This window comes from Euprymna scolopes, chromosome 7 (assembly GCF_053919585.1).
Source record: "Euprymna scolopes isolate OS-2025 chromosome 7, ASM5391958v1, whole genome shotgun sequence".
Lineage (NCBI taxonomy): Eukaryota > Metazoa > Mollusca > Cephalopoda > Sepiida > Sepiolidae > Euprymna > Euprymna scolopes.
This window is the reverse complement of record NC_136488.1, coordinates 115,851,732-115,874,430: the sequence shown is the minus strand read 5'-3', so window position 1 is coordinate 115,874,430 and position 22,699 is coordinate 115,851,732. Positions and strand designations below refer to the sequence as shown.

General features: G+C 34.1%; 1 protein-coding gene across 1 annotated transcript in view; it reads left to right on the top strand.

Annotated features, from left to right (window-relative positions):
* Positions 1-18,219, top strand: part of LOC145279900 (transcription elongation factor S-II-like) — a 64,306-nt gene extending 46,087 nt beyond the window's left edge. Inside the window, exons 5-9 of the mRNA XM_080131432.1 lie at positions 6,854-6,907; positions 8,340-8,494; positions 10,053-10,199; positions 11,692-11,763; positions 16,356-18,219. Coding sequence (XP_079987558.1) covers positions 6,854-6,907; positions 8,340-8,494; positions 10,053-10,199; positions 11,692-11,763; positions 16,356-16,364 — 437 coding nt within the window. The 3' untranslated portion in view covers positions 16,365-18,219. The remainder of the gene's footprint in view (positions 1-6,853; positions 6,908-8,339; positions 8,495-10,052; positions 10,200-11,691; positions 11,764-16,355) is intronic.
* The last annotated feature ends 4,480 nt before the right edge of the window (positions 18,220-22,699 follow it).

Here is a 22,699-nt window from a genome sequence, read left to right as displayed (position 1 = left end):
TCCATGTTTAAAAAGGATGTGTCGTCTATAGTATCAGACCTGACAGAATGGTTAATTGTAGGTATAGACAATTTCATACCCTCGAAAAAGTTCCAGCAAAAACCTAACAGCCAGCCATGGTTTTCTCCAGAATGTGCTGCTGCTATTGCGCAAAGAAATCACTTTTTCCACTGCTTCCAACGTAATAGATGTATGGAAACTAAAGCCGCTTTCAGGACTGCCAGCAACCATTGTAAGAAAGTAATAAAGAACGCAAGAGAGTTATATGCTCAGTCCGTCAAGTCCAAAGTAGCTGAGCAGCGGCTTGGTTCCCACCAGTTTTGGCAAATTGCAAACAGAATCTTGAACAGAAGCGTGTGCTCAATCCCAACTATTATCAATGGACCTGAGTTAATCTCTTCAGCATCAGACAAAGCCAAACTCTTTGCCAAGAACTTTGCAGCCAATTCTACCCTTTGCGACTAAGGCCGCCAACCCCCAATATTTCCTCCTGTATCAGAAAACACACTGTGATATACAAATATCTGTATGTGATGTTGCCAAGCTAATCAAAAACCTTGATTCCAGTAAAGCAACCGGCCCTGACGATATTCCAATTATAGTACTCAAAAAACTTCAACCAGAACTAGCACCCATACTTACAAAACTGTTTAAACGTTGTCTTAAGGAGAATTGCTTCCCATCACCCTGGAAAATCTCATCAGTATGCCCTGTATTTAAGAATTCAGGTGATCGTTCATCCCCCTCTCAGTGCAGGCCAATAAGTCTCCTGTGCGTCATGAGTAAGTTGCTGGAATCTGTGTTAAATAGAGAAGTAATCAACCATCTCAGCAAAAATAACCTTCTTAGTGACACACAATATGGTTTCTGTTCTGCTAGATCTACAGCAGATGTGCTTACAGTTATATCTCATAGGATTAGCGAATCTCTCGACAGAGGCAACCTTTCTAGGGCAATTGCTCTTGACATATCTAAGGCCTTTGATAGGGTATGGCATAAAGGTTTACTTCACAAGATCTCCAGCTATGGTATTGCTGGAAATGTCTTCTCAATTATTAAATCATTTCTCTCTGGTAGGTTCATAAGAGTAGTAGTTGATGGGCAAAAGTCAGAAGCTCACAGTATAAATGCTGGAGTCCCTCAGGGGTCAATCCTGGGCCCAACTCTTTTCCTGATCTACATTAATGATCTTCCAAATCACATCCTTACATCATTTGTAGACATTTTTGCTGATGACACTACCATTTATGGTAGCACATCTAAGACAGTAAACGACCAAGTTCTCTCTGATTCTCTCTCCTCTGATCTTGATCACGTTGTACAATGAGGAAAGGAGTGGCTGGTTACTTTTAATGCATCTAAAACCAAGCTTCTATCTTTACATCATCAACATTCTGATCCCCATCTGGCATCAATTAAAATGAATGGCTCTCGTCTTTTTTCAAGTTTTGACAGGTTTCTGGGCTTGACCTTTACTCCTGATCTTAAATGGAATACGTACATCAAATCTGTTGCCAAGGCTGCTGGAAAAATGGTGGAATCCTTCTATCGATCCAGTAGATATCTCACTGCTGATGCAATTCTCTATCTATATAAGAGCCAGATATGTCCAAGGATGGAGTACTGTAGCCACATATGGGCAGGAGCTGCTAGAAAAGACTTGTCCTGCCTTGATAGGGTTCAAAATAGACTTTGTGGCCTGGTGGGAGATGTCCTTTTCTCTTCGCTGCAACCTCTGTCTCACAGAAGAGATGTTGCGAGTTTGTCTCTGCTTTATCGTTATTTTCATGGAAAGTGTTCAACTGAGCTTCAATCTATGGTCCCCCCTCGCCAAACTTTCACAAGAAACACTAGACTAGCTGAAAACATTATCAATAATTTTCCCCACTCTTTATCTGTACCTTAACCTAAACATAGATTCCATGATCAAAGCTTCTTTCTTAGAACTGCACGCCTGTGGAATTGTCTTCCGTTTTCCTGCTTTCCAGCTTCCTATAATATGGTTGTCTTCAAGTCCAACGTGAACAAATTTCTGATGAACCGTTCCACTTAAGTTAACAAATTTACCAAACTTCCATTACTATCGATTACTATATTGTCCTTTTGACTACTCTACACTCTTTAACCCTTATCCTTGAGTGGACTATCAGCCTTGATAAGTGGTGACGTTTATGTAAAAAAAAAAAAAAAAATTAAAACGTTTCTATATAAACTCTCATTCTTGACGTTAAATGCATCTGTATTGTTAAGTCCTTTTGTCACATTTTAATAACAATTGCACATAAAAAAAAAAGAAAATAACCGACATGCTAACCCTAAAATCAGGGTGTTACATTGCGAGTGAAACCGTTGTATTTGCGAGTGATTTTTTTTTTTTTTTTTTTCCTCTCCAAGTGGCGACTGGAAATAATAACTCTTCTCTTTTGATTGTGTTTTTCACTGACAATCTTCCAAAGCTCATTACCCAGTGAAAAATGTTTTTTCAACCTTTGTATTTTTTTTTTCTTTTTTAATAGAATAAGCAAAGTCAAATTATTTACACAAAAGGTTTAACAGAACAATATACTTTTTTTATTAACTAAGGCTGTTTAAAAAACATCTGAAGAAATTCAAATTTTTATACCTTCAAATTTTCAGCATAAAATTCAGTGCGTATTTAATTATTTATTTAAAAAAGAAAAGAATGAAAATTATTTGATGTACATATTTGTCACAGAACGAAGATGTCATATTCCAAACATCACATAAATTGATTAATTAATTTTTTTAATTAAGAAAATCAAATTTTATGATTTTTAGCTGTTAATATTAAAATAGCATGGTCCATAAATGTTGTTAGTCAAATGGAGTTGTTGGCATTGGAATTTCAACATATTCTAAAATAATATGGATACTCCAAGCCTTCTCGTCACTTCTTCATAAAATTTGATTACATTTTGTCAATAACTTTGCTGGATATTTGTAAATGATACCTTTCAAAGCTTGCCAAATAACAATTGAAGTGAATGTAATGTTTTTATGAGGTCGTTTCAAGTTTAGTAACTAATGTTGAAACTGATGAGATTTCAAACTTGCATTCTGAGTGATATTTCCAAAGTAACAATACCACTGAATGTAATTGTTCTTGGAATTTCTGAATTTCCTCCCATAAATTTCGTCTGTATTGTTTTTAGAGAATTAAAAATAAAACAAAACTTCACCTGGAATTGTTTGAGTCATAACATTTCATGGGTTTGGTTAGTAACTTTTCGATTTCACTAGTGTTACGACCCGGAATGTCTAGGGGTAAAAGTCGTAACACAAAATATAAAAAAAAATTATTTAAAAGAAATTAGTTTTCCCGGGTTTTTAAATACGGGAGGGATATATCCATTTTCTCGAAAGACATTTATAAAAACAAGACAGGGATAAACACATCCAAGTAATAATACTGAGGCCAATGGAAAAATTAACACAATTTTATTTACATATATAAAAATATATTGTAACGAAAACAAAAGAGAATGTGTAACTAGATGAACAAACAAACTTGGAATAGATTCGAGAAAGAATTTCCGCGCAAAAGAAAAAAAAACAGTTCATATCCTGTCGTCTGTTTGTAACTCCAAAATGGAAGGACAGCCTTTTTGTGTTTTTGTTTTCGTTATTATTTTCATATATGAGAGAGAGATATATAGAGAAAAATAAACAATAGACTCACTCAGCGTCGGGTTTTAAATATTTCTATCGCATTCCTTTCTTTTTAAACAATTTCATTCCTTCGTCTATATTGAATACATTATCCTTCCTAATTATCGCCTTTTTTCGTTTTCTCTGTCGTCAAAATATCTCGTTCATTTCTTCGCTGTCGTTAACATCACAAAACGTTGGCACCATCGCAAACACTGTCGCTTAACCTACCTCTTTGACTGCTACGTCGTCACTGACTCGCCACCCTGCGCCGCTCCTTTCCCTCTCTCTAATGGTATACCTTTCTCTCTCTCTTTGGCGTCTCCTCTCTCACTGTATGTACCTGCCTCTCTCTCGCGTCACTCGCTCAATAATATGCGAGGCGGATGCCTGCGGCTTTCCCTCTCTCTAGTTTCATATCTTCTCTCTCTCTCTCTCTCTCTCTTTTTTTATAATATTAAAGTAATTATTGTCTCAAATTATATATTTTTTCCACATATTTGTAACACTAGTAAACAGAAATGTTTAGACGTCAAAGGTCAATTAAAACTAAATTTGTCCGTAGATTCCTGAAAATATATTGACCGATCCCCTGTTCATTCCTTTGTCCTAAAATAATTGCTGTGCTTGCTTAACAGTAGCACTTTAGCCTTCATTTGCGAACCATTGTTCGTAACCATTGTCTACTCATAAACTCTATTTTCTATTCTTTTGTTACTCGTTAACCTACTTCCTTTTCTTTTATTATATATCTTTTCTGTCCTACTTCCTAGCACTTGGGGGGGGGGGCACCCATAGTATTGCACTGCTGCCACCTGTGAATATAACTTATTTGGGAGAGTGATTCTCACTGGCACTATTATAGGAATTTACGATATTGAATAAAATCAACTGATATCTGGAAAACATGCAGCAGATATTGGCTGATACTGTGACTATATTAAATTTATATGTGGCATCTGTTAGTGCTATAATGCTTTTTTTCTATGCGGGGGGAAAAAAATCAACTTTTGAAGTGTATGTGTGTATATATATATATATATATATATATATATATATAAACAGCTTTTTTGTTATATTATGACTCTTCAGTGTGATTAGCTAAGATTCGAAATCCAATTGCCTTGACAGCAGTTTTTCTTATCCCTATACTATATCAACTACTTGGAGGGCATCATTTTATGAGGTGCTATACATTATAACTAAATGGATGCTAGTAATCTTTATTATGTAGAAGTGGGGAGACAATGTAGTCATTCAGCCTATTTCACCATATGGCTCTTAAATGTGCATGTGTGTTGCCTGTTGTTAGCCATATAATCTATTTAAGAATTATTGTAATGGTTTTGGTGTTCATCTTTGTAGCCAGCAGATTACTCAGCATGTTTCAGTCACAGTTTATGTAACAGGGCTTAAACAGCACCTTTTCTCCTATTTAAACACTTATGTTCTGTCATTCTTTTTTTCTTTTCATTTTTTTTAAATGAATATACTTGACAGAATTGTTGCAAATTTGGCATGAAATCTCCTTGTGTTGTCAGTAGTTTGGTGGATGGGATCAAACCCTACTATTACTAGTGCAAAAATTGAAGAAAAAAAAATTATTAAATTGTAGACATAGATTGTTGTTTATTTTTAACAAAAGTGGAGGAGTTAAATGAACAACTGGAAAGATTCATTATGAAATTTGGATCATAGTAAAGAGTGTAACAAGCTATAATCACTTTTTTCTGATAGGAGCAAGTATAGCAAGTATTGTTTATTTCATAAGATACTCTTTAATTCTTATTGACTGTGCTGCTCTTCGTTTCAATATCAGATATGCTTGCTAGTATGTATATAAACGCAAATTGGACTCTGTATGACTGTTGTGGATTCTTGAAGTGTAGTTACAAATTAAAGGATAAGCGTAGGTGGTGATGGGAATGACTACATCTTGATTGCTTTTTAAATGGGTATATTGCAATGTTAGATGAACATTTTTGGCTTTATTCTCTTGTGTGTGTGCAGAGGACTGAAATATTATTCCCACGCTACAATCCCTAATACTAGCTTACCCCAAGTTAAGGTGGAAGATGTAATTAAAAAATTTTTTTTTTTATTTCATTCAAATTTTGGCTTGTAGATAAATTTTACATTTTATAGAATCCTTCACATGCATTATGTTAGACAAACAATAAAATGTTTTTTCTTCAACCATTTTTTTTTTCTCTTGATCTCATCAATGAACATGCCTCTTTTCGTTGGCTCCACAATGTCTAGAAAACCGTTTTATTTATCTATTCTATCTCATAGGGATTTGGTATCTAGCAGATATTAACATTCTATTTGTTGAATTAAACACTGGAGTAGGTGTTTTTTGTGATGGTAAAAAGTACTTTGTCTGGAGTCTCTGCAGTTTTCAGACTGCAATCTGTTAAGAGACTTTAGTTTTTCACATGAATCCACAAAAAATATCACCTTAAGGAATTGCTACATAAAAATTACTAACGTATATCATAATTTATATTGCTTGAGCGGTCCTTTGTTTTGTACAACTACAATTTAAAAAATCCTGACTTGTAATTTTTTTATTTTATGTATCACGGTTGGGAGAAGGATACAATAATTAAAATATTTTAAATAAAAAATTAAAAACAAACCACGTTAAACTTTTACTTTTGAGTTTACTAAATTAGACATTAATTTATTCTAATTGTTTTATTATAAATATTGAAATTCATAAGTTTTTTGTTAATTCATGTAATTATTCAAATTATTATTCTACTTGAGAATTTTTGCAAGAAATGTTTTTAGAACTTTTATTTGAACAGACCTCAATTTCTATGATATTGATTAACAAAAATCGCCAAACAAACGATTATTCTTTCAAATGTTTTTTTTTTTCACAAGTTCTCGTCTACTTTACTGCATCTTAGGGTTCCTACTTAGATTTTAAGCATGTCTGTCTATCACTGTATATCAACTCTAAATTTTAAATCTCAATCGACAATCTCAGTTGTGTGGCGAATGACTTATTTTTGCTTCCCTGACAGGAAATTAGCTTGAATTCGTGATTCCTGATTTATAACTAAAAAATTGGAGAAAAGTGTCATCTCCCTTGATTTAACTGTTAAATACTAATTTTTTTTTTTTTTTTTTTTTTTTTTTTTTTTTTTTTTTTTTTTTTTTTTTTTATATATAGATCCACCAGATGGGGCTGGTCTTCCTGAAGAATTGTGTGGTGAAATTGAAGATGATATCCTTTTGTTTTAAGATTTTCTTCAGATCTCTATCTGGAATTGAAACTATATCATAATTCTTTTTTCTTTCTTTTTGTCTAATTAGTATATATCATTATCTACATAGATATATATTTAAAATATTAGTCTATTACATGTATTATATTAGTAATCTACATTGTCTCACTGTATTACGGTTCTTCCATATGACTAGAAAAGCAAGTGCTGCATGCTGTGGTTAGAAATTTGACCATCCAAACAACAGTTGTCACTGCTGACCACTTATCTATCATTCAGTACCTTCATAAACTATGGAATCAGCTATTCTGTATACAAATCTGCTCAAATTTGTTGCTTTACCATGCAGTAATTTTTAGTTTTTTGAAAAGAGCAAACCTCTGATTCCTCATCAATTATCACTAAAATAGTTATTCATATTCAATTAATTCTATGACAATAGGTAATGTTTCCGCATTAAATGATTTAAAGGAGAGTTAATATGTGGTTAAAAAAAAAAAAGATAAATTGGGCAAATATTTCTGTACCTTTTAATAAAAAGAACAAGAATTAAATCTAGAAAATTAGTTTGTATAAAAATGTTTTATTAGTTTTGTGTTTTTTTGTTTTTTTTTCTGGGATCCTAACTGTGTATTTATTGGTATTTATTGAATGTTTCGCTCTTGTAGAATTCGACAAATCTGCTTGATGTAGCAGACCCAACATTTTTCCATGGTCATGAGAGGGACCAGAAAAAGATATACTATTAAATATAAAGAACACAACATATCTTGATTGTCTCCATTAAAAACTTTTGAAAATATTGTTTTTATGTATATATTATAACCATGCATTAAAACAATTTTTTAATCTCCATACATCTCGCTTTTTATCTGTGACCTAGTTGATAACTAAATCTTGTCTCAACTACCAAAACCACCAGATCTGGGTAGATCTAGCTCAAGGAGTAACAATACTGACATAAAGTGCAGTGGACATTTGACATGGGTTTGTTCAACAAGTTTTCAAAAGTTCAGTATATGGCTGTCTTCTATCTTCATTTTCAGGGCTCATTATCATTGCGATTTTAAAAATCCTTTCCTTACTGTCTGATCACCTGTGAACCTTTCTCTGTTGATATTGAGTGTTTCAAAAGCAATTAAGAGAAAATTTAAATTAATGCAAGAAAAGTAAACCTATTTCTTTTTTCATTTTTGTTATTAAGAGCAAATTTCAAAGTTGTATACCAAATGAAATTATGAGAAATTTATTAATGAGTACACATCAATGATGAACCACTTTTTTTGTATAAAATATTCGAAATAATAACTCAAAGTAACTGTAACAAAATTGCTTTGTGTTGAAAAATCATTCAGCATTTTGTGAACAACATAATAGCATGCTTGCATTTTACTTGTCCTGTATTGATTTTGTTTCCTTAACTGACCTTACCTATATATCAAGAATTCAAAAATACAGACATGAAATACAAAAACCGTGTGCGAAGTAGAGTTGCTAACTTGAAAGACCCAAAGAATCCACAGCTGCGTGAAAATGTCTTGCGCGGTATCATAGATCCGAGTCGACTGGCCAGTATGACAGCTGAGGTTGGTGGTTCCTTTTCCCCCTTAGTTCATTTATTTAGGGTTTTGTACTGCAGTTCTAATTTTTTTTTTTTTATCAATCAAAATTGATTAGTGCATTTTTCTGTAATGTAATTTTTTATTTTGAATTGGAGGAACTGAGTTTGCAATACGATTTAAATAAGAAAAACTTTTTTTAAATGTTTAAATAAGGGCAATTGAAATTAGTCTTTATATTTGCTATTACTTTTTCTTCTATGTATTTATAATTGTGATCAAATTCTTTGTGTATAAAATGCATTGTTAATACAGGAATTGAAATGAGAGTGTAGAAAATAAGAGCAGGAAGTGTCAAACAATGTTGTATGAATAATATAAACTTAGTAAGAAATGGATGACTTGGATAGTTAATTGTAAAGTAGTTAATCAATATGTTTGAAAAAAAGATGTTTTTATTCCAACATAAGTTAATTTCAAAACTAAAGAATATTATAATGTGTATTTTGTATGATTTTAAAATATATTTTAAAAAATCCTTTGGAAAACAAATGTTGATTAACTCAACTTTAATATAATAATAGATGAACAAGTAGAATTATGAGCCAATTGAAAAAAAATGAACTTTATCCTCTGGTAGAATCTTATCTATTTATATTATGAAATGGTATACTTTGTGATGAGGGATTTTTTTTTTCAAATAGTGAAGGAATTCTAGAATGTAGTTTGTCAAAAGAAGTTAATCCAATATTTCTTGTTTTATAATAAACCAGTGTTTTATACATTGGTAAAGAATTTTATTTGCTATGTAATTTATTTTATTTTTTTAAGAGATGGGTTTCCCTTATAGAAAATTAACCACGTTTATCTCCAAAAACTGTTAATCTGGACAGTCCGTATTGTTACTATGCATCCTATCAGTAAATCTGTTAGATGATATTAGTTCTTTTACAATATCCAGAAATTTGTGAAATATTATAAAATGAAGAAGCGGTGCTTACAAAGTTATATGGTGTGCGTAATTTTATCCATTTTTATGATATTTTCAATAAAGACTTCTTGTACAAGAAAAAACTAACCGCTCTTTTTCTGTAAATTTGACCACTGAAAAAGAAAATATGTGTTTAAATATGAACATTTTGAAAAGGAAAGAAAATACAAAAAATGATGTAAAATATGTAAATATTTTTCTTTGTAAAAAATATTTTGCTGTACTTTATGTATAAGATAATGAATGTTAGCTTCCTGTCAGTTTAAGTTTTCAGGAATTAAAATAACTCTACCTCTTAACTCCTAAATAAGTAAATTCTGTCTTTTTAGGATTAAATTACATTTTATTTTACCTACATATATTTAATATTTCAATATAAAATATGGAGTTGTAATATTAAATATGACGTAATAACAATGGATTAAACCTAGAAAAAGCTTTAGAATCCTAAACCGATTGTCTTAAGGAGCATGCAGTTTTTAAAGTTAACATTGTGGGTACATGTATTATTGTTTTTGACTAATGTGTTAATGGGATTGCTGTGTTTGTACTGTTTAAATTAATATAAAGAATAAATGTTTCCTTTTGTCTTAGGAAATGGCAAGTGATGATATGAAATCATTGCGTAACAAATTAACCAAAGAGGCTATCAATGAACATCAAATGGCTCAAACAGGAGGATGTGTCACAGATTTACTCAAATGTGGTAAATGTAAGAAAAGTAACTGCACATACAACCAGGTAAGTAAATTTATGGGAAAAAATTTCCTCCCCTATCTATCTATATATATATCTATATATATATATATGCAGACATTTGGCAAGTTTGTATTTTGTTCTACTGTTTTTATATTTATTACTTCACACTAACAAAAACTTATCAACTTTAGAAGAAATCTAACTATAATCTTATTCTACAAAAACGGATGATTGTTATCTTGTCATACAGTGTATACTTCATTTGTATGTGATGGGAAGAAGGGGAAATTAAATGATGTAAATAAGAGAAAGAATGTTATGAAATCTATTTTGAAATCTTTTGATTGAAAATTGGACATGTCTAAGAGTAGGTATTTTATCTATTAATTGTGTGACTACTGTAAAGTTTTTGAGATTTTTAATAAAATAGTTGTACAATTTATTAAAATCTAATACATCTTTCATAAATTACAAATAGTTTTAAATTATCTAATTTTGGTTAAGGGCACCAAATTTATATAGTGATGTCTAATATAGCAATGTTGATCCAACAAATTGTTTCTAAAGTAAAACTTTCTTTTTTGCCTGTGTGAAAGTTTTAACCAAATAAAGATACACTTACAAACCTATTCTGATTTAATATGATCTCCACAAGTTTATGGTGAACAAATTACTAAAATATTCATTGATTTGGGGTCGCCAAAGGCCAAATTAATTCTGGTGGTCGCAGCAAAATTCTATTTCCCTTCAAGAAATCGAGGTAAATAATGATAGCCAATAAAAAAATGATAGAAATGAAATAAAAATGTTAATAAAACGGATCTGGAGTGCAGAAGTGTCTTTATTTGTCCTTAGGCAATGCTGAGTAAACATAAAACAAAAAAATGAACATAATTATGTCTGTTATAGCTTGCTGCTATTCTATCAGCCATCACTAGGTAGAAGTTTTAAGTAATTTGTAATTGCATTCTTAGTATCACCCAATTGAGGATTGACCCTACAACCACCAGGAGATTGTTACTTAGAACAGATTATATTTAGCTTTTTTATCTGTTGTCACGAGTTTTTGCATTGTGAAAATAACCTCCAAGATGAGAACAAGTCTCAAAAAATACTCTATTCAAACTTGATATTAGGAAAATAAACCTATATATTCTCTATCATATTTCAAAAGTTTATTTTTATTGGCACAAAACTGTACATTGGATGTTTTCGAAATGCTGTCTTGCACCAGAGAAGAAATTTAATTCTTTCAATGTGACAAAATTATCGCAGTGCAAAAAAAATAAACTATACATTCTTTTTAGTTATAATATAAATTGGATGTGTTTTGTTTTTTACGAGACTTTCAGATTTTATTGAAAATCAAAACCTTGCTTATGAGTTGTCCAAGTATTTTATGTTTGATGTAAAAATAAATACTAATGCTGCTTGCTTGTTTTGGCATGTTTTTTTCTTTATTTTTACTGTTGTGAATTGTCTATTCTCTGCTGTTTCATTCTTATTTTAAAAATTTCTTTTTTTATTTTTATAGGTACAAACGAGAAGTGCTGATGAACCGATGACCACTTTTGTATTGTGCAATGAATGTGGACACAGGTGGAAAGTAAGTGATTTGTTTGTATTTCATGTGTTGATGCAGATTACACAACTTGACATGCGTCATGTAGTTGGGATACATAAAGTATTACATATAAAACGAGCAATTATTTTGACAAATTAAACTTCTTTTGAAGAATCATTTTCAAAAGATCTCATATTCATAGTAAGATAATGGTTGCTATCTTAATGTATATAAATATTACTCTTTGATTTTTGCCTGCTAAGCCTCTGTTTTGCCTTTTTTTATAATTTATATTAAGTAGTCTTTTCTTGTGTATGACTGTTTTTTTTTTTTTTAAAATACTCAACTTTTCTGTGTGTTTCTATTTTGTTGAGAAATTAGTACAATAATTAACATGATATTGAAAATGTTTACAACTTAAAAAAAAAAAAAAGTTTATTACTTTATGGTGTTAAATTAATTGCATATATTTTAGATGTATGTTTCAAACTAAGTTTTGCAATGTCATGCATAGCACAAAACTTTCAAGGGGGCAGTCTGAAATGTTTGGAGTTAGATAGCAGTTGCTGTTTGAGTGGATATGATGTTGAATTTGAAATCAGTAGTGAGGACATCACTGAAAATCCTCTGATGCCCCTGAAAAATTTTATGATTTATATATAATTATCATAAATGTTTTAATCTCCACATGTATGTTTGGTCTTAACTAAGACTCATCAATGTGGTTATATATGTATGCATGGCTCCTTTCACCCTCCCTTTCTGGATATCGCGCTTCAGCCACTCATACTGGGTTCGATCTGCAAGTATGAGTGGCTGAAGCACGATATCCGGAAAGGGAGGGTGAAAGGAGCCGTGGATGGGAGGGGGTGTCAAATTGGTCTGGAGTGTGAGCTATGCAGAAGATTATGTCTGAGCAGAGCTGGGCTGATGAGCCACCAGAATACTCATCGGTGCAGTGGGCCACAAAGCAGTCTTGAGTTGCCAGAGCTAACCTGTGTCACCTGTGGGCGGACGTGTAAAACAGCAGGTGGTTTGTAATGGCATTTGATCATACATAAAAGAGAATATCAAGAACGTGCTGCTAGTGGCGCACATGTCTGTACAATGCCAGAGTTTGGCAGGGCTTAAAAGCCACCTTCGTACGGCCCATCACTGAGTGTTTTCGTGTTTCTGTATACCTTTTTTTTTTTGTGCTATATCAAGTAATGCCAATGCTCAAAAACGAATTTGCTGCCATCATGCATATATATGTGTGTGTGTGTGTGTGTATATATATATATGTGGGCAGGTCATGTCATGTCATGTCATATGCTACTGGTACCATGTAACCCAGTACTACCTGCCTTTTGATTGTAAAGACTTCAAACACATGTACCATTTGCTTAAAAAAGCTTTTGGTCCTCAAACACTATCTACATCTCCCCTACTCTCAAGTGATGGAATCGCCCTTATAAAGGATCCTAACAAGATTCTCCTTTGTTGGACCAAGCGTTATTCTGATCTCTGACAACCCCTCTAATGTTGATGAGGACGTCCTTAATGAATTTTTATCGCAACAGAAACTTATCCATAAAATGTCTGTGTTCCCATCTGAAAATGAAATTAGAGATGCAATCAAGGAAGTGAACGTTGGGAGGGCTCCAGGGCTTGATGGTATTCCTGTGGAAGTCCTCTTGCATGGGGGTGATAAACTTGTTCATGAAATTCTTCATCTTATCACTGATGTTTGGAGGGGTGTTCCCGTCCGTCAGGATTGGGTTGATGCAATTCTTATATCACTGTACAAGGGAAAGGGGCCCAGGATCGACTGCGGAAATTATCGTGGGATAAGTTTGATGGAAGCAGTTGACAAAGTATTTTCCAGAGTTCTACTCAATAGATTGTTAAAGTATATTTGTTCATCCATCATTCCAGAAAGCCAAAGTGGCTTTCATCCGGGCAGAGGAACCACGGACATGATCTTCTCTGCTCGGCAGTTGCAGGAGAAATGTACAGAACACCGTGTTCCGCTTTGTCAGATTTTTGTTGATTTGACCAAGGCATTTGATACGGTGAACAGAAGTGCCCTATGGATAATTCTGGGGAAGTTGGGATGCCCACCTCAATTTCTACGATTACTCAGGGAGCTCCACACTAATATGAAGGCTCACCTGAACTTCAACGGATGCCTATTGGAACCCATTTCGGTTGACAATGGTGTGAAGCAGGGTGATATCCTAGCACCTAGACTGTTTTCAATTTATTTTGCAACTATGTTATCGTATGCCTTTAGGGAATGTTCTCTAAGTGTTTATTTGCGTTCCAGAACCACAGGTAGGGTTTTTGATCTTCGTTGTTTTCATGCTTCTACAAGGACCTTTCAGCACCTGGTTCGTGAATTGCTTTATGCGGATGACGCCGATCTCGTGGCCCATGGTTAGAGGGATATGCAGGGTATCATGGATCTGTTTTTGGGGGCCTGTGCGTCTTTTGGTCTTAAGAAGACTAAGGTCATGTTCACACCTCCACCTAGTAGTTTGTATGTGGAACCAAATATTTTCGTCAACAACCAGAGACTTGCCGTGGTTGACACATTTGTGTATTTGGGTAGTACTCTCGCCAGAGATGGAACCCTGGATGCTGAGGTCAACTATAGGATACAGCGTGCCACTAAGGCTTTTGGTGGCTTAGAGAAGCGAGTATGGTCTGACAGGGGTATAACTATTCATACAAAGATCAGTGTCTATCAATCTTGTATTTTGCCATCCCTGCTTTACGTTTCTGAGGCCTGGACAACTTATGGTAGACACAGAAGTCATGGAGAGAGTGCACCAGAAATTCCTGAGACACATTCTGGGTATCAGGTGGAGCACTTTTATACCTGATATTGATGTTCTCATGCGGGCTGATGTACCTTGTATCGAGAAGTTGATTATACGCAACCAGATGAGGTGGGCTGGACATCTGACAAGGATGGTCGACGATAGATTGCCAAAGCGCCTGTTCTATGGTGAAATTACACAAGGAAAGCGTCCACAACATAAACCGAGGAAACGCTTTAAGGATAACATCAAAGATAATCTTAAAGCTCTTGGTATTGACGTGTTCAGTTGGGAAAGTGCTTCCAATGATTGTAAAAAGTGGCACTCCTTGGTCTATCATGGCTGTGATAGTTTTGAGAAGGAAAAATATGAGCATGCAAAAATGAAGCGTGATATCTGGAAGAAGAATCTGTCAGATATATCAGGTCTGTCGGAGGATTTCATGCAGAACCACATCTGTGAATTATGCGGTAAAATGACTTTATCCGGAGCTGGCCTAGCAAGCCACAAGTGTTCACATGGAGATCAATCTTTCTTTGATGGGGAAAATATTACAGGGCACAGATATTCTGTTTGCTCTGTGGTCTGTAAATCGAGTGGAGGCCTGAAGCGTCATGAGTGTCCACAGTAGAGCAGCACCTGTTGGCATCCATCAATCACAGTTTAAGTGTGACCTTTGCAACAGACTGTAAGAGCGGGGCTGGTCTGAAGAGCCATCTTCATTCCCACCGAAAATAGGAATTGATGCATCTTGATCACATCTCCACATGTATATATGTATATGTGTATAAGTGTATATATGTGTATACAATTTAAAAAAAATATTTCAAAAATGCATGAAAATTAATGAGTAATCAACAATAAAACAAGGGAAAGATGGTCTTCTGTCAAGAAGTGACAGTCACCATATATATGGGCAGGTGATGTCATATGCTACTGGTACCATGTAACCCAGTACTACCTGCCTCATGGTCGGGTCACCGGTGACTAAATTGGTTCTCCCACCAGACTTGTTTGGTGAGGAGGGTGGCTAGTCTCCCTGAAAGATTAAAAATAAGACCTTCCAAAGAGCGAATGAACCCTTTTTCGGAGTCAACAGCCAACTAGCACTGTGTATATTTGTGTGTATGTATATATGTGTTGGGAGGAAAGGGTTCCCGTAAGCCGTGGTGAAGACGACCTTTCTAGGAGAAGCAAATCTCTGATTTCAAAAACCATAAAGCGGGAGATTAAGCTGGTCTGCAGTTTAATTTGTTGCTGGCTATCTTGCTCTTGATGTTGCTGGATCTCAACATTTTGAACCGAGAGCGAGACTTAGCTGTCGTACAAAGCTAAGACTCTGTAACATCATCTTTGTATAGATACTCCCTCAAGTATTTGGGCTCATGGACTTTAAATGTCTGAAGGAGTGGCACTCATCTGACAAGACGTTGCAATCATCATCATGTATGTGTATGTATGTATATATAAACTGTTCCACTGGTCACAATCCTTTTATCGCCATTGCTGTTGTAACAGCTGTATGAAATAGAAGTGAAATAAATCTTATTCTTTTTTAATGATCATGTTGACTTTGAAATCAATCTCACAATATAAACGGTGTTGTGAAACAAAAATAAACTAATATGCTCTCTTCTGCTCCTGAATCTGTAAATAAAGCATCTGTATAAGTGTATATTAATACCTATTTTAGTAATAAAAAGTAACAAATCAATAGTTTAAGAAAATTTATATATGTACATAACATGCATGTTTTTTGCATATTTTAATCTTTTTTCTTGTTTGTCTTGGAATATTGAACAAATTTTTTTTTAATTTTTTTTTTTATAGTTCTGTTGAATCTTCGGAATGCTACATAATTTGATAGCCAACCCAGAGCTTATTGTCATCGATGGTCAACCTGGAGCTTATTGTCATCAAGTGTGAGAAGAAAATCCTTGTCCATATATTGCCTGGCCTTTATTCGGGGTGGGGGTACAAGAAGTAGTGGGTATTTGGATGAAGCTTTACATGAGGTGTGGCAATGGAGGATTTCCCCTCGTTCTTCCTACTTTTGAAAAATCATTCTTTAAGGCTTCTTCACTCTCTTCTCAAATCCTTTCTGACATTTTAAACATTTTTCATGTTCTACACTGGCTCGACCATTTTTTAGAGACCTGCTTTTTTTTTTTTTTTCAGTTTCGAATTAGATTATACATAGCTTATATTATGGACCCTCCTTTCAATTAAGTATGGATAACTATAATCATATATATTCTTAATTCAATCACTTGCTAGCAAATAATCGCTTTTTTCCCCCCCTTCAAGCTGTAAAATCTCAGTATAAGACTTTTAAAAAAAAAAAAAAAAATTCTTTTTTTGTTTTATTCACTTATTCACTTAATGTACAATAAAATTTCACTATGGGTGACATGGATAATGTGCTGGATACTCATGTGGATTGAAATTGTCAAACTAAGTTTAAATCCTATAAAATCTGTGTATACATTAAATTCAGTGAGAAATGTATAAACCTTTCCCTCATTTTTTTAAGAAATCATTTACTATGGGCATTCTGTTTTCGGATATAAATAACCTAAAAAAAATATTATTTTGTCAAACAAAACACATTTTTTTAGTGATAATTGTATTTGTGAAGATAATTTTTATTCCTTCATTTTTATTTATTTTTTTCTAAACAACTCTTGTTGATGAGGAAGAAAACTTAGAATTTGTTATCAATAAGTGTTGATTTGTCTATTCTAATTGGTCATCAAACCTATTTGTAAACACATTTTTATTTTTTGTTCACAATCTATTTTCCAATTGTATTTTTCTGTAACTTCATTGGGTATAGTGCATACAAATACAAACTCTGGAATGACCAACTAATTTCAAATCAAACCATTGCTACAGACAATGTAGGTGATAATTTTATTTTATACTGAATTTTTATTTCTATATTTTATTTTTACTTCTCGATCCGTCTTTCTGACTTATCAGTGTCTCTTATCAATTGGTTCAGTCAACTAAAATGCTGGTTCTCCTCCCCTTCCCCATATTTCATCTGAATGAAATTATCTAAGCAATTGAAAAATTCTATCTTAAAAAGTAAAATTTATTTTTCTCTTGTTTCCAAATTACGCTGTTAAATCTTTATGTACTTGCTGTTTATTTTATCAAATGCAGTGGTTTCCTGAATTGTTGAACATCTCCAATCTTCCAACTTCCAGCCTTGAATTTTTATCGGATTGGAAACACTGTATTTTAAAGGAAAATGAAATTACCAAAGGTTAGGGGGAATAATTCAAAAGTTAATGAACAATCTTTGAATGACAAGTTTCTGAGTTGTGTCCAATAGTTTTCCTTTTAGAGTTAACATCTCCCATATCTTCGATTGTCATTTTGGGTTCATCCCCCCCCCCCTGCTTACGTCCAGTTCTAACCTCCTCCTTCCCCAAACAACCATATTTGGTCTCTATATCAGCCACTTCATTATTGTATATAAATCTCATGTTTTTAGAATTTTCTTGTTTCAATTTGCATGTAGGAATATTGGACAAGACCAAAATCTATTTTTTTTTAACTTATGAAAAAAAAAAAAAATTAACATCCATTTCACATTTCAAAATTAACTTGTCTTTTTTTTTTAATAAAACAAAATCACATTAAATTAAAATTTTACAAATTTTAATTTAAAATGTAATCTTTTAAACTTGTTTTCTTTATTTTTTTCTATATTGACAAACAAAAAAAGGATATGCATTCTTTATTTAAAAAATGTTTTGTCATTTGCCTATTGAAATTGATAACTGCAATATATGTATTTCATTACAGATTTAAAATTGTCTTTAGTAATTAGTCAGCTGGATTATGTCCTTACTTGATGATAACTGGAATTCTGTTGAATATTATCACATCCACACGTTGAATTTTTACTTTCCACCCCTCCCACTACCGTGCACTACTGTAACAGAAATTTACAAGTTCAATTGTAACCTGCCAGACTTCAAAATAAAATGCAAAAAAAAAAAAAATCAAATCTTAGAATCGTGTTGTCTTAACAAAAAGCCCCCTCTGCTTTATCTTCTGTATATGAAGCCATTTTATGACATTTGGTATCACTTCTTAAATTAAAATAATTTCTATTTCTATCTCAACTCTTCTGTATGTTGCGGCTAAGGGAAAATGAAACCTACTTTAATGTCTGAAAATGAATGATACTGACTAAATTATTTCTAGAATAATTGTTTTTCAGTATGAATTCTTTAAGATTGCATTTATCATTGATGAATTCATACTTCCACCTTGGTGTGTTGGTTACAATTGAGTAACATTACTAACTTGTGGTATATAAGTTTAATGATAGAGAATAATAATGTAGGCATCAAAGTTCATTTGGTTCTGTAGGGTTCACTTTTTATATATAACTAGAATGACTACAATGAATTCCTCAAACAGAACAGTTTAGTATCATTTTATTTCTCCTGAAAAAGATAAAAATCCAGATATGATATTAAATCTTATATTTAGAATCTTTCTTCCAATTTTGATCAAAATCCATTACATGATTCAGAAAATTTTTTTTTAATTCAGGAAAGCTAAATTTTTGTTTATATTACTACTTTTTGATCAAAATCCACTTTTTTCTTTTTTTTTTTTTTTTTTTAATAAGGAAAAGCTTTTTGCCTTTCCTAGAACCTTATTTCCTTTTTGTTTGAATTTTATTTCTATCCCCCCCACCACACTTTCTGTCTATCTCTTCATCTCTTTTTATTTATTCCATTTTCACCACAAACAATGCACAGTGCCACTTTGATGTAGGTGGCTACTATCTGGGACATAAGTTGCAGGGTTACTATGTAGGGAGTTGAGCAGCAAGATGTGTGTTCACATTATACTTGAACTTCTGCATGTCAGTACAGTTGAGAAATCAGGAACCTGGAAGGGTGTTCCAAAGTCAAGTAGTCCTGGGGAAAAAAACTATTAGAGTAGAAAGCCTTCTTACATCTATGGATCTCTATTGTGCAGGGGGTTAGCGTTTTGTTGCTTGTCGGTTTTGTCATGTGTATTTACATCAAGAGAGTACAAGGGCTTGCAGTTCATCGGAGCATCCACCATTAAAATACTTGTAGAACAGACACAAGGATGGGAGAGAGGCAGAAGCCTAGATGACATTTCAGAACCTATCAGGTTGACGATTCTCTTTTGAATCTTGTCCAGAGGTGAGAGACTAGTAGCAGATGCACCAGCCCAACTGTAACAACAATACTCCATACATGGGCGAATGATGGCCTTGTAGAGATACAGGATACTTTCAGGCGTAAGTAAATTCTACCCTTTGCGACCAAGGCTGCCAACCCCCAATATTTCCTCCTGTATCAGAAAACACGCTATGTGATGTATCTGTACATGATGTTGCCAAGCTAATCAAAAACCTTGATTCCAGTAAAGCAACTGGCCCTGATGGTATTCCAATTATAGTACTCAAAAAACTTCAACCAGAACTAGCGCCCATACTTACAAAACTGTTTAAACGTTGTCTTAAGGAGAATAGCTTCCCATCACCCTGGAAAATCTCATCAGTATGCCCTGTATTTAAGAATTCAGGTGATCGCTCATCCCCCTCTCAGTACAGGCCAGTAAGTCTGCTGTGCGTCATGAGTAAGTTACTGGAATCTGTTTTAAATACAGAAGTAAGCAACCATCTCAACAAAAATAACCTTCTTAGTGACACTCAATATGGTTTCCGTTTTGCTAGCAAATCTCTCGACGGAGGCAACCTTTCTAGGGCAATTGCTCTTGACATATCAAAGGCCTTTGATAGGGTATGGCATAAAGGTTTACTTCACAAGATCTCTAGCTATGGTATAGCTGGAAATGTCTTCTCAATTATTAAATCATTTCTTTCTGATAGGTTCATAAGAGTAGTAGTTGAGGGGAAAAAATCAGAAACTCACAGTATAAATGCTGGAGTCCCTCAGGGGTCCATCCTGGACCCAACTCTTTTGTCTGATCTACATTAATGATCTTCCAAATCACATCCTTACATCATTTGTAGACATTTATGCTTATGACACTACCATTTATGGTAGCACATCTAAGACAGTAAACAACCAAGTTCTTTCCGATTGTCTCTCCTCTTATCTTGAGCACGTGGTGCAATGGGGAAAGGAGTGGCTGGTTACTTTTAATGCGTCTAAAACCAAGCTTCTCTCTTTACATCATCAACATTCTGATCCACATCTGGCATCAATTGAAATGAATGGCTCTCGTCTTGAGGAGGCCTGAAGTTTTGACAAGCTTCTGGGCTTGACCTTTACTCCTGATCTTAAATGGAACACGTACATCAAATCTGTTGCCAAGGCCGCTGGAAAAATGGTGGAATCCTTCTATCGATCCAGTAGATATCTCACTGCTGATGCAATTCTCTATCTATATAAGAGCCAGGTACGTCCAAAGATGGAATACTGTTGCCATATCTGGGCAGGAGCTGCCAGAAAGGACTTGTCCTGCCTTGATAGAGTTCAAAATAGACTTGTAGCCTCGTAGATGTCCTTTTCTCTTCCTTGCAACCTCTATCTCACAGAAGAGATGTTGCGAGTTTGTCTCTGCTTTATCGTTATTTTCATGGAAAGTGTTCGACTGAGCTTCAATCTATGGTCCCCCCTCGCCAAACTTTCACAAGAAACACTCGTCTAGCTGTAAACACTATCAATAATTCCCCCCCACTCTTTATCTTTGCCTAAACCTAAACGTAGATTCCATGAACAAAGCTTCTTTCTTAGAACTGCACGCCTGTGGAATTGTCTTCCGTTTTCCTGCTTTCCAACTGACTACAATATGGTTGTGTTCAAGTCTAACGTAAATAAGTTCTTGATTAGTCGTTCCATATAAGTTAACATATTTACCGAATTTTCATTACTAATGATTACTATATTGTCCAATTTCTACTGTACACTGTTTAACCCTTATCCTCGAGTGGCCTCTTGGCCTTGATAGTGTGGTGATGCATGTGTAAAAAAAAAAAAAACTTTCTAGCATGGAAGAGAGAGCCCACCTTCCTTGCGGTGGTCCTGGTAATGCTCTCAATGTATCTGTTCTAACTCATATTCCCTGTGAATGTTAAGCCAAGGAGTTTGAAAGAAGTACTTTCAGGTAATGTATCTTTAGCTATTGGTGATTGAGAAGGTTTCTTGTAATTATTGAAGGAAACAAGCTTAGTCTTGGCAGCATTGAATGTGACCATCCATTTTTGTCCCCCATTCAACCACAGATTGGAGATCTTACTTTAGTGTTTCTGCTATTTCCTTAGATATGTGTTCATTTGTTATCCCCTCATGCCTGTTATAGAGTGTGGTGTCATCAGCAAATATACCCATCTCAGAAACAATTTGATCAGAGAGGTCATTTATGAATATTAGGAACAATAAAGGTCCAAGCATGTACTCCTGCGGTACACCTGCATTTATATCATATTGTTTAAATGTACAGCCGTCGAGGACAATCTGGATTCTTCTCTTATTTAAAAAAGATTTAATTATATTAAGTATTTGTCCAGTGATACCGTATGATCTGATTTTCCTTAGAAGACCATCGTGCGAAAGCCTAAGGTATATCTAGGGCTACCGATCTACCCTCCCCTGCTTTGTCCAGTGTATGGTATAAATGTTCAGAGATTGCACGAGAATATCTGGTGTAGAACGGGCATGCCTAAATCCATATTGTTGGTCGATCAGAAGTTTAGCAGCTGTAAGGTGATGGACTAGAGCTTGGTTAATTATGGGCTCAAATATTTTAGCGGGAGGGAGCTAATGGGACGATAATTTAATGAGTTGGTTCTTTTGAAAAATTCTTGTAAACTGGTACCACAGAAGCAGTTTTCCAGCAGTCAGGAAATCAAGATTCATTTAGGAATTTGTTGTAAAGCTTGGAGAGAACTGGAGCAACCTCAGCGGAACTGTTTTTTTAATGGCACAGCCGGAATGAGATTAGGTCCACATGCTTTTGAGGTGTCAAGGTTTTTTATGATACCATGCACCTGAAAAGGGGTGATTTTCAAATTTTCTAGTGAGGCATCTGTCCACAAAGGAAAGTCAGGGAGGGAGTGGTTTGCTATGTAGAGTTTGAGGCAAACCGTCTGGCAATCATGTTAGCCTTTTCGATTACCGTGCAAACAACCTCATGATTGTTGG